A 12876-nucleotide genomic window follows, 5' to 3' on the forward strand; every position below is an offset into this window, starting at 1 on the left:
GGAACTAGGAATGTTGGTGCTCAAAAAAGCCAAGCCAGGAGGGACAGCCAAGGAGAGAAGGCCAGTTAGAAACAACAGACGAGAGCGGCCAAGAAGTGTGCCTGGAAAGTAGAAGCAGGAGGCTCTGGCTTGGCATCTCAGCCCCATTCACAGGACCAGAAGAGAGACAAAGGGTGGGGAAAGTGGAGAAAAACGGAAAACAAGGAAGGGAGTTGGAACCAGTGGAAATCATCATGCGTCAATGTGTGCTATTGTGAGGACATGCTGTCCAATGAGACAGGATGTCAAAGTGCAGAAATGGGCCACCCTCGTGAGGCCAGGGGACTTCAGGAGAGGGCTGTCGGAGGGAGAGGTGTTTAGTGGGAAGGGAGGATGATAAGTACCGCAAACAGTCTGACACCTCTCTGACCATCTGCCAGAGAGGAGCCCTGGCCTGCCCCTGACCTTTGATTAATCACTAATTAGGTCCATGGGGACACAGGGGACTCAGGCTGTGCCTGATCTGCCAGCACAGTCACCTGGCTGGGTGAGTCATCCAAAAACAAAACATCTCATGTTAACTGCTGTATGGATGCATGAGTGGTTTCTCTAGAGCAAGACACTAAAAAAGATTATTTTATTTTTGTTCTTTCATTCAATGTAGCAGCAACTCAGTAACTCAAGGAAGGGGGAGGAGACAGAAAGGTGGAGCTCAGGGTAACACACACCTCCAGGAAGCACTGCTCCAAGCAGTAGGAAATCCAAACCACTGTGCAGGATGCATCCTGATTTTAGAGATTTAAGAATATTTTTTAGCCCTGGCTGGTATGGCTCAGTGGATTGAGTGCCAGCCTGAAAACCAAAGGGTTGCGGGTTCGATTCCTTTGAAACCAAAGGGTCAGGGCACATGCCTGGATTTCGGGCCACATCCCCAGTAGGGGGTGCGAGAGAGGCAACCACACCTTGGTGTTTCTCTCTTTCTCCCTCCTTTCCCCTCTCTAAAAATAAATTTAAAAAATCTTTTTAAAAAGTAAAAAAATATTTTAAAGTGCATCAGAGCCAACTAAATATAATATTTAACATCAGAAGGCATTTGTGTATAATTTGCCTCCACCAATATTAAAATGTGTTATGGTTTGAGCGATGTCCCCAAAGAGATACATTGAAGTCCTAACCGCCTCCCCCCACCCCGTACCTAGGATTGTGACCTTATTTGGAAACAGAGTCCTTGGAGATGTAATCAAAATAAAATCATTAGGGTGGGCCCTAATCCAATAAGGCCGATGTCCTTATAAGAGGAAAACATTACGTGAAGACAGAGACACAGAGGGAGAACGCCACGTGACGACAGAGGCCGGGACTGCTGTGTTGGAACTGGAGGGCGAGGAACGCCGAGGACTTCGGGCCGCCAGCAGAGGACAGGAGGATGCAAGGAAGGATTGATTCTCCCCAGTCTCAAAGGGAGCATGGCCCTGCTGACACCTTGATTTCAGATTTCTAGGCTCTGGAGAGAATAAATTTCTGTTGTCTTAAGCCCCCCCCCCCCCCCCCCCCCAGTTATGGCAGCCCTAAGAACTTAATGCAGAATGGATTTGCATTTTCACGGCAAATATGACATGACTTTGAGGAACACGGCCCTGGAATACTCTGCATAATTGAGAAAAGTCAGCCCGGAATGAAATCTTTGCTATGGTTAATCCATCTGTGGACAATGGAAAAGTGGCTGGTTTTACACTTTTCTCCACATACACATAAATGCGTTGGCATTCATTCATTCACTTATTCATTCACTCGACAACTCTTCATTGAGCACCTAACTGTGCCCAGCACGCTCCTAGGCACTGGAGACACGTTGGGGACCTAAACAAACCTCCTGCTCTTATGGAGCTTAAATTTTAATGAGAAAGATGAAAACAAAAACATACACTACCAAACTACCGTTTCAAAAAGTACAGGGACAGACCCCACCAATGCCACCGTTTGAAAATAGAGCAGCATAAAGGAATGGTGGCACTGAGAGGAGAGAGTCTCCTTTAGAGAAAGGGGTCAGGAAAGACCTCTCTGAGTTGACATCTGAAAATGACAGAGAGAAGGAAGTCACGGGAAAATCTAGGGGATAAGATTACAGAAAAGAGCATGACAAGAGCTAGATGGACCACGGCCTCCTAAAGAAATAGTAGGAAGAGAGGGGAGGGAGGAGAGAGGCACCGAGGGGGTTGGAGGGGCAGTCAGGGACCGTAAGTAACACCAGGAAACTGTCGCCATGGTAGGAAGGATGGCTTTCACTCTGCATGTGGTGGGAAGCCACGGAGGAGTTTGAGCAGAAGTGAGCAGAAAAAAGATTAATCATCTTAACTACTGGGGGTGAGGGGCAAGACCAGAAAGAGACCAATTAGGAAGCTATTACAATAATCCAGGCAACAGAGGATCTGGACGGTAGTGGTGTCGATAGTGTGGTCAGACCCCAGATATGTTTGGGGACTCGCTGATGAATGGCACGTGAGGCATGATGGAAAGATGGGAAGGATTTTGCCCTGAGCAAGTAAATCCCCTTGGACAAAGTTCAGATGTCTTGATCACTGGTTATACCCTTTCACTGACCCTTCCACCAGTAGACCCTGCCCTTGTAAGCGAAGCCAGATCATGTCTGGTTACCATCTTCAACTGGATTAATTAGATAGCCATGTGCTGAACACTCCATAAAGCCCATCCTCAGATAGAGTCCTGTCTTCTGTATGGTTGTGGTAACACCAGCCCCTGGGAAACACTGTAAGGGCAGAGGTCATGAAACAATGAACACACTCATCGTGTCTGGAACAGTGGGAGTAGTGGGCAAAGCATACAGACCCTGGCAGGCAGGACAGGTCTGAAGCCACATTTACCATCTAAATTGGTGCGACCTCAGACCTTCATCTCCCTGGTGCTCTCTCGAAGGTCCAGTGACTCTTTGATTCTCAGTCACATCCTTGTTTGAGAACTTATTGTTGTTCCCTAATATATACCAGGTCTAACCCAGCCACATCAGCTAAACACCAGAGACCTCAGGCAGCTGCTTCCTCTTCCCCATGCTACCACATATGGACAGAATGCTTATCTCATGAGTTGTTTGGTTTGAATGCGGTAACGTATCTGAAAGAACCATCCATAGTAGATACTCAATAAGTGCTGGTTTCTTCCCTCCTTACCTTCACTGTAATCACTTCCTGCACTAGAAATGGCCATCCCACTCCCCTCTATCTCAGGGTCAGGCAAAAGAGGGAGCCCTTTGTCTATAATAGGACACAGTGAAGAAATCATTGGTCCGCAGACAGGAGCCCCCAGGGACAGACCCCACCAATGCCACTAAACTATGGTCACTTCCCCTTGCAGGGCCTTCCTTTCTGCTTCTCCATAAAACAAATGGTGTTCAGTTAGATGACTTTCAAGGTGCTGCCAGACCTGAAAGTTTATATTCCAATCAGAAAGCATCAACAGGGTGACCAGTGCTCTCAGAAGCCTAGCCTCCCAGGGCCGAAGACCCCTCAGACAATGAATAAGGGTCCATTTCTTCCTACTGGCCTGATAGTTTTTTTTCTTTTCTTCAAGTACAGTTTACATTCAATATTATTCTGTAATAGTTCCAGGTGTACAGCATAGTGGCTAGACAACCATATACTTTACAAAGTGTTTGCCCTGATATTTCCAGCACCCACCTGGCACCACACGTAGTTATTACAGCCTTCTTGTCTGTATTTCCGATGTTGTACTTTACATCCTTGTCACTATTGTGTACCTACCAATCTGTACTTCTCAATCCCTTCACCTTTTCCACCCAGTCCCCCAACACCCCCCCTCTGACGACCAGCAGTCTGTTCTCTGTGTCCATGTGTCTGTTTCTGTGGGGGTTTTTTTATTCACTTATATTGTTCTTTAGATTCCACATGTAAATGAAATCATAGAGTATTTGTCTTTTTCAAATTAGTGTTTTGGGTTTCTTCACATATACATCCATAAGTGGAAACACTGAGCCTTAAGGTAGTTCCATTTTTAATTTTTTGAGGAACCTCCATACTGGTTTCCAGAGTGGCTGCACCAGTCTACACGAGGGTTGCTTTTTCTCCACATCCTCAGTCGCCCTACCGACGCTTGATTCAAACACTGCGTCTCAAGTTCTGGAAAATCTTATCGGTGCAGGCCCCACCTCCCATCTGATTCAGCGAGGGCAGAGAGGAGGCAAGCCTGCACCCAGCTCTGCGTGAGGCCCCGCCCGGCGGCGCCCTGCCGGTGACCTCCTTGGCAATCAGCTGTGCAGTTCCGCGGCTCTCCCTCCTCCAGCTCACGCCTTGTGGGTACGGACAGGTGTCACCAGTCCTCCCCACAAACCTGGCAGATTGGTCACACCATTTGGGAGGACAATTTGGCAAAACCTATTAAAATTTTAAATTTAAAATATTCACATCCTTTGACCCAGCAGCTTTAGTTCAAGAACTTCAGCCTGTAGAAACAGCTGAACAAAGGGGCATCGTGATGAACGTGGCTACCGCCTGCAGTTTTATTTGTAGTAGCAGGTAACTGGGGATGATCCCGATGTTTGCCTACAGGGAACTGGTTAGGAAAGTTCAGTCTATCTATCCGACTAAGTCTTCTGATTAGAGCTATAGCTCTTGGGATGAATAATGGGAAGTCATAAACCGACATAAAAAGATGTCTAGTGTATATTATTAAGTGGCAATGATCCTATTATGGATGATCCTGCTTGAGAAATAACAATAATGATAAATAACTACCATATTTGGCCATGCACTTTTTTGCCCAAATTTTTGAGAGAAAAATAAGGATGTGCATTATACATGGGTAGTACCTGAAATACCTTGTATCTGTTCTTGTGTTCTGTAATCATTTGTTACATAAAATTTCTTGTACCATGACACAGTCAAAAATAAATGCTAAGATTCTGCCCTGGCAGTTGTGGCTCAGTGGATTGAGTGCCAACCTGCAAACCAGAGGGTTGCAAGTTCGATTCCCAGTCAGGGCACATGCCTAGGTTGCAGGTCAGGTCCCCAGTAGGGGGTGCACAAGAGGCAACCACACACTGATATTTCTTTCCCTCTCTCTCTCCATTGCTTCCCCCCTCTCTAAAAAGAAATAAATAAAATCTTTAAAAAAGAAATGCCAAGATTCCTTTATGATACAAAAAAGTATCTAAATATGAATAAATAAATAATTGAATTAAAAAATTAAAAGATTTTTTTCCTGAAAGTTCGGGCCAAAAACATGGGCATGCATTATACACAGCAATATATGGTGTGTGTGCGCGCACGTGTGTGCATGCGTGTGTGCGTGTGTGTGCGTGTGTGTAAAATCTCCAAGAATTCCATTAGCAAAGAGATTTTGAGTTGACTACATGGACCTTTACAGTGGCTACTAAATGTGCCTTTTGCTAAACTTCTGGAGCTGTCTTCTAGGATGAAATTTTTCAAGCATGTTTTTAGCTGTAGACCTTCCTTTTTTTCCCTCCAAAAATCCTTACATGAAATTTCATGTTATTAATCACTTAAAGGCAAACTTCTCCAGCTGATGGTGGGGAGAGGCGGCAGCAAACCAAAGTCTCTCCTTTCATCTCCTCTGCCCACTGTCAGGCCCTGAGACACCAAGAACCTGAGGCCCAGAGGTAACACGACTTGTTCAAAGTCAGCCAGCAAATTGATGGAAAAGCCTGTAGAGCCACGAATCAAATACAAGTTTCTCAATTCCAGACCCACAGTTCTTTTCACACTGAAGTGGTTTTTTTTCTATATGAAAGGAAATGGCTTTTGTATGTTTAAAAATGTTATACGAGTATAAGGAACACACATACGCGTGTGAATTATATGTGCAAGAGGGAAGATCTGAATAGAACCCCCGTCCCAGCACCAGTGGACACGAGGGAGGGACAGCATCAGAGGGGAACCAGCCATTTCACTCTCCAATGCTTGACTTTCTCAGAATGAGCACATACCATCTCATTCTCTCCTTGAATGTCTGAATGTCTTCACTCACTGAACTGAGAAATGCTGAGAGGAAGGGGGAATGGTCTTTGTGTGGGAACATGACAGCAAGCCGAAGATTTACAATGGGAATTTTGTTTAAAGGTAGAAAAGCCCCAGGTTTACTTAACAGTTTTTGGTTCCAAGGATTGGGACTTACCATATTTGGTCACAAACTGGCCATTGCTTTTAGGACCAAGAATAATAAAAGTGCTGGTTGCTGTGAAACTCTCTCCAATATCCTGAAGATATTACTACTTAGCACTTGGGAAATCTAATGGCTTAAACTGCATGGCCCCAATGCATCTATCCAATTAGAAAACTTAGAAATTGGAGGTTGGATCCAGGTTTAATGGATGCAGTCCTCTTTGGAAGCATCCTTTCAGGGCAACTAGCTCAGCACCTGAGGAAGATGGAGTAGCCGCAGGTAACCTCTCGGACTCCTGACATGTACTAACAACAGGGAATCTCAAATGTTTCATACTAAGTGCAAGAAGCCAGACTCAGAAGGCTACATACTGTATGACTTCATTTACGCGACATGCTGCAAGTGGCAGAACTGTAAGGACAGGAAACAGATCGGTCGTTTCCAGGAACTAAAGATGGGAAAAGAGAACGGATGACAAAGGAGCTCCAGGGAACTGCTTAGGGTGGTGGAAATATTCTGCATCTTGATTACGGTCATGGTTATTTGAATGCATGCATTTGTCAAAATTCATAGAACTATCCACCTAAAAACAATTACTTCTACTGTATGTAAATTATTCTCAATAAACTTAACTTTTTTTAAAAAGAATGCTCCTGGAGATAACTGTGTGCATGGAGAGAAAGGCAGATTTTATCAACTGTTTTGCTGGAGAGTTTCATATTTAAATAGATACCAGCATTTTACACAGGGAGAATAGGCAGTGTGATTTCCCTGCTCCCATCTGTATTTCCACATGTGACCATCAGGCCGGGTGATCTTCCCGCAGGAGGGGTCAGGGTTCAGGAGATGGGAGAAGGGGAGATGGGGTGAAGGAGACGACAGGCAGCAGAGGGGGTTGGGTCAACCCCAGTGGTTTATCCCTGAAGCTGCTCAGTCATTCCCCCAGTTAATTATCTGTCTGCTGATTCATGAGTTGCGGCTCCTGTGGGCATGCTTCCTCACTGTTCCTGCCAGCAAGGGCAGCAGGATTCTTAGAGCTGGGAGGGGATGATAACCAGAGATCCCGAGTGGGGTGGGGAGTTTCAGAGGAAGAATTTCTATTAGGAAATTCCAGAGTCATATCCAGACTCCCCCTCCTTGCTGTTGCCTCCTGGCCCCATCCTATGCTGTCCCCAGGAGACCTCTGCCACCTGCACTCACAATTTTGAGGGGGATAAAGGAGAACGCTGCTCTCCTGTTTGTCTCCTCCAGGAAGGGGGGATGCAGACACTTCAGAGAGGTCCCCTGACTTTCCAGCACCCTCAGATCAGAGGTCTAAATGGTGCAACAGTGCAAAGGTCCAAATTCCCGAAGAATTCATGGTCTCAGCTGCGTTCTACTATCCTCCAGAATGCCCAGATGGGGCACTTGAGGACCTTCTGTGAATGAAGGCAGATATTCCACTACTGAGTTTCTTCCAGTGAAGCACATCACCTCTAGATGCTTTTTCCTAGCACTGCATAGGTATTTATGTTGCTGCCTACATGCCAGGCACGGGGCACAGAATGCTAACCAAATAACCATGTCTTTCTCACAGAATCTGAAATCTTGTGGATATCTTCTACTTTCCCCTTTAGCCAGAGACAGGATTTAAAGTTTTCTCATGGACAAAGCAAATGTATAAGCCTCTCTCCTCCCTGGCCTGTTCTGTGGGGTTTTGATGGATCACAGTGGCTGAGACCTGCCAAGCCACTGAGAGGGAATGGTTGAAATCAGAATCGGCTCCCTGTTACACAGGTGTGGGAAAAGGGACCCCCTCGGTCTCATCCTGGGAGCCTGGATTGCACACATTCATGAAGCAGCGACAGCTCTCACCTCCCGTGCATAGCAGATACCACGGATAGCAAGAGTAATGACAACAGTAATTGCCATTTATTGAATAGTTATTTTTTGCCTTTATCTTAATTAGCATAATCATAGAAGTATTGTTTTCTTCACCTTACAGAAGAGGAAACTGAGGACTCAAGAGATTAAGTAACTTGCCCAAGGTCCCACGGCCAATGAGTTAAAATGGCTTTGAGCCACAGCTGCCAGTTCCCCAGTCAACAAGCTTTCTGCCCGTGTCTCTTCAGGCCGGGAGGGCTGCTGCAGAGGACTCAGGTGTCCAGTTTCTGAACCATAAACTCAGGAGGAGAAGTCAGCACCTCAGCTCAGAACTAATGAGCTCAGCTGGTGATAGCAAACAAAACTCCTTACCCATTAGGTCCCAGGTGAGAATAAAAACCTACATATGGAGAAGCCACAAAACCCAATACTTCTTGAGTGATGCTAAAAAGGTCACCTATGTGAATAAATCCCAAAACTCAATTCTACCCTCAACCAACCTCTCTTCTCCCCATTCCAGACTCTACTATTCTGGGACAGTGTCTCCTTGCCATCCACACCCAGCCCTCTCTTTGTCCCTTCAACACTGTGTGTCCCAACGTAACTCTCTGACTCTCATCCTACCACCTGCTTCCCCAGGGGTCTGATAACACCTGCAACCCAGTCACCCGCACTGGCATGGTGGGGGGGGGGGTTAAATATGAAAGGTCTGCTTGTACTGGAGGCTCCTGACTCGGGAAGTCTGGCTCCAGCGCCCGTGATCTTAAACATTACTCCACCCTACCTCTCGGAGGGGCCCTGGGGACTAGCTCAGCACAACCAGTCACCACTGCTGAAATCACATGCATCTGTGGACAGATCTCCTACCAGATATTGAACTCAAACTTAGATGTCGATGCAGCGGAATCCTACATGGATCATGACAAGTGTGTAAGCGAGATCAACAAAAGATACACTAAGGCTGAGGGGTGGAGAGAAAGACACCAAAATAATGTACACTATTCACCCTCACTGATATTGAGCCATGAACCACACTAGGCTCTATCTGTTCTTACTTCATTATACTTACTTCTAAACTGTATATATATATATATATAAAATCACTATATACATATATATAGTGATTAGACTCAGAAATCATCCAGAAAATCACAAAGCTGTGGATGTGAAAGGAAAAGAAAAAAATGGTTTAAGCTCACAGAGCAGGCTCTTTATAAGACAGCTGGGCTGGCCTTTTGTATTTCTCCACTGGCCTATCTGCAGCAGGCAGCGTCTGAAGCAAGGCTCTAACAACACCCAGGGCAGGAGGCTGGAGACTCCTGTTTCTGTGCCATGCTCATTAGGTGCTCACTGCAGCCTAGAGAAATCAGTTGACTTATGTGAGCTTCTATCAAATGGGAAGCTTCAGCAATAACAACTCCTCTGTAACTCCTCCATGAAGATCATGGTTCACAGGATGTGGTGATGATGTCATGGGTATATACTTCTTTTCAAACTCATCAAGTTTTATACATTAAATATATAGCTTTTTGTATGTCAGTCATATCTCAGAAAAAGGGATCTTTGAAAGAGGTATTGTTGCCTTGTCCTGTATAATCTTTTCTACACACACACATGTTGAGGCAGTCATCAAAGTATTTCTGAATAGCCGTTTGAAATGGACTTATTGATAAATCTTTAAAAGAACACTTTCTGCGGGGTCTGAATTGTTACACTGAGCACCACTTCTCTGATTACAAGTATGTAAATGAACACTTGTGCTCCTCTGCACGGGAAGACCCCGGAGGACTAGGAGCCAGCGTTCTCCCTGGGAAGCTAGCTCACCGGGGCTCCGGGAGAACCACGGGCAGCACCCCCAGGCTGCGCTGCGCTCTGCCCCTCCCCAGCACCAATGAGGCCAAATGCCAGCTGCCTTGGCCGCTGACGGCGTGTGCAGAAGCAGGAGAGACAAAGCCAGGGATCCACGCCAGCTTCAGGGACCCTTGGCGTGGCTCCTCGCACACCCTGGAGATACTTCGAATGTGAGGTCTGTACCGGAAGCAGAGGCTTCGCTACCACCGGGAACAGAGTCCTCATTCTTCTCCGAATCGCTCCCGCAGGGAGCCACCAAGTTAAAAAAGGAAAAAGAAAGAAAAAAGAAATGAAAGAAAGAAAAGAAAAGGGAGAAAATGTAACAAAGAAAAAAGAGGAATGTCGAGGAACTGGCAAACCCGCGCGCGCACACTCCCATCTGAGAAACCACAACCACACGCCCCCGCCGACGCGCGGGAGAAGCCCCGGGAAGCCGCAGCTCGCCCCGGCTGCGCGGCCGGTCTCCATCCCACGGGCCAGAACACCTGTGATGAGCGCATCTGGGGTGCACGCGGGGCTCCGCGCACCGCACACGTCGAGGCCGCCGGGATGCGCCTAGCCCGGCTAACCGCTCCAGCGTCCCGCAGGACCCCGCCCCTAGGTAGCCCCTCACCCCGCCACTGCGGGGCGGGGAAGGTCCCCAGATCCAGGCTCCCACGGCCTCAGCCTGGCCCCGCTCCCTCCGCGCTCAGCCGCGCAGGACCCACCCGGGTTCTCCTGCTCCAAATCTGAAAACTTGGCTGCGGCAGGGTGAGCGGCGCGGATCGCTGGACAGCCGCGTCCCGGCCGCAGGGAACCGCACTCACCTCCGACGCCGATGCCCGCCAACGCCCCCAGCACCAGCACCGCGGCCCAGAGCGGCCGCGTTCGCATCCTGTCCTCCCGCCGCCACGCTCCGCCTCGGCCGCGCCCGCGCGCCCCACAGCCAGCAGCAGCGCCCGCGGCCGCTTTTCCCGCAGCCGGAGGGGAGGGGACACCGTGGGTGGGACGCAACGGGGCGGGCCACGGACTTGCGCTTCCTCCCCTCGGGCCCTTTTCTGGACCCTGAGTCGGAGAGGGGGCGGTGGAAAACCGCGCCTTCCCTCCCACCACATCGATCCGCAGGCGAAACGTGGCTGAGACCAGAGTGAGTCCATGGGCCAGGCACATCCTCCGCAGACATCTGATCCCAGGGGCCCCGCGCGCGCACGCCCTTGGTGTGCTTGGAAACGCCAGGACGTGGGGCCCCTCTTCTGATCGAGTCCCACACCCTCAGAGACACCCACGTGGCTTTCTCTTTCACCTGCATTGCTCTTTGCCTGTGGCCCTTGTGTGTCATGCGTTGACATTTTCATCCATTTAATTGACAAATAGTTGTTGGACACCTACTGTGTCAGTCACTGGTTTAGTCCTTTATTAGCCACTAATTTTTTCTTCGGTTAGTTCTGTTTCCAGGTAGACGATAGGTCTCTTGAGGACAAAATCTCATCTCGAGCTTGTGTAAGCGGTGATGTCCATAAAGGCCTCTCTCTGCAAATTCTTGCTCACACAAGTATCTGAGGAACATTTTAGGACACAGCTCAGTAGTCCCCCCACCCTCACCCCTTTCACACGGAGGGATACGTTCCAAGTCCCCAGGTGGGTGCTCATAAACGTAGATATCGCCAAACCCTGTAGATACTGGGGTTTTTTTGTTTTTGTTTTTGTTTTTTTGTATATATACATAACTTTTCACTTACAGGAAGCACTTTATGACTTCTCCTTGACATATCAAAATTGCCAGCACCACACTCTTGCACTTTGGGACTATTAATAAGTAAAATAAGGGTTACTTGAAAACAAGCACTGTGATAATGTCACCATCTTCCTGATAACCAAGAGTGGGCAATAGTGAAACACGGCCTGGACAAAGGGATGGCTCACGTTCCTGTTGGGATGGAGGCCTGGAGGTCTGCTCAAAACTGCACCCAATTTTGAACTCACAAATTCTGTATTTTTGGAATTTTCCATTCAATATTGATATCGCACCACACTTGACGGTGGGTGACTGAAACTAGGAAAAGCTAAACCATGGATAAAGGGTGACTACTGTATACTCTCTGCAAACTCAAAGTCCTAGTCTTCCAAGCTTTATCATATTTTCCTCACCCCCACCCCCAGCCCTGCAAATCCTTCCTCTGGGTCTCCAGAGCTTCCCCAAATGAGAAACATCAGGAAGCTCAAAGAGGCAAAATGCTAGTAGTCCTGCGAGGCAGAATGCCACCAGGGAGTGGCTGGGGCTGCTGCAGGCTGTGGAATGAGTAACTCTGAAACAAAGCTTAAGGCCTCAATGAGGATCTGGAAGTCTCTCCAGCTCCTGGGCCCCCATAGAATGTTCAGGCTGCCCTGGCTGGTGTGGCTCAGTGGATTGAGTGCTGCCCTGTGAGCCAAAGGGTCGCCAGTTTGATTCACAGTCAGGGCACATGCCTGGGTTGCAGGCCAGGTCTGTAATGCGGGGGCGGGGGGGGGGGGGGAGGTGCGAGAGGCAACCACATATTGATGTTTTTTTTTAAAAAAAAAAGAATGTTCAGGTTGCCCCTGAGCTTCCCTAAGCCTGCTCCTGAGACACACAAGATGCCTGAAGACTGGCCCTGACTCAGCTCTGCCTCATCTCCCACCCTAGGCCAAGAAGATACCTTTCCCAAACATTCCATGCCTTTCTATCTGACAAATCTAACTTCTTTTTTCTACCCGAACATTCCACTTATCTTTCAAAACCTCTCAGATGTCATGTCTTTCACGTAATCTCATCTGATGTCCCCTGTCCTCCAGCCCCATGCTCCACAGAGGTGGACACCCTTTCCTCAGACTTTTCAAAGCTAGGATACACATCACAGTAACACTCATCAGTGGAAATGTCACTAGCAATTTGCAAGGGGGCAGAGGAAGAGCCAGTCCACAAAGCGTACCTGAGCTTCGTATGTAACCTGGGCTTTGAGCCTCTAGGTCCACATACTTCCCATACTTCCCCTAGCTGGTGGAGAACCTCGAGGCCAGAAGCCATTTAAACAG

The 12876-nt window shown here is 48.0% G+C and overlaps 1 protein-coding gene across 1 annotated transcript in view; it reads right to left on the minus strand.

The window, feature by feature from the left end:
* ITGB3 (integrin subunit beta 3) overlaps positions 1–10797 on the minus strand; it is a 48809-nt gene extending 38012 nt beyond the window's left edge. Inside the window, exon 1 of the mRNA XM_028521921.2 lies at positions 10653–10797. Coding sequence (XP_028377722.1) covers positions 10653–10719 — 67 coding nt within the window. The 5' untranslated portion in view covers positions 10720–10797. The remainder of the gene's footprint in view (positions 1–10652) is intronic.
* Between the last annotated feature and the right edge of the window lie 2079 nt (positions 10798–12876).

This window comes from Phyllostomus discolor, chromosome 8 (assembly GCF_004126475.2).
Source record: "Phyllostomus discolor isolate MPI-MPIP mPhyDis1 chromosome 8, mPhyDis1.pri.v3, whole genome shotgun sequence".
Lineage (NCBI taxonomy): Eukaryota > Metazoa > Chordata > Mammalia > Chiroptera > Phyllostomidae > Phyllostomus > Phyllostomus discolor.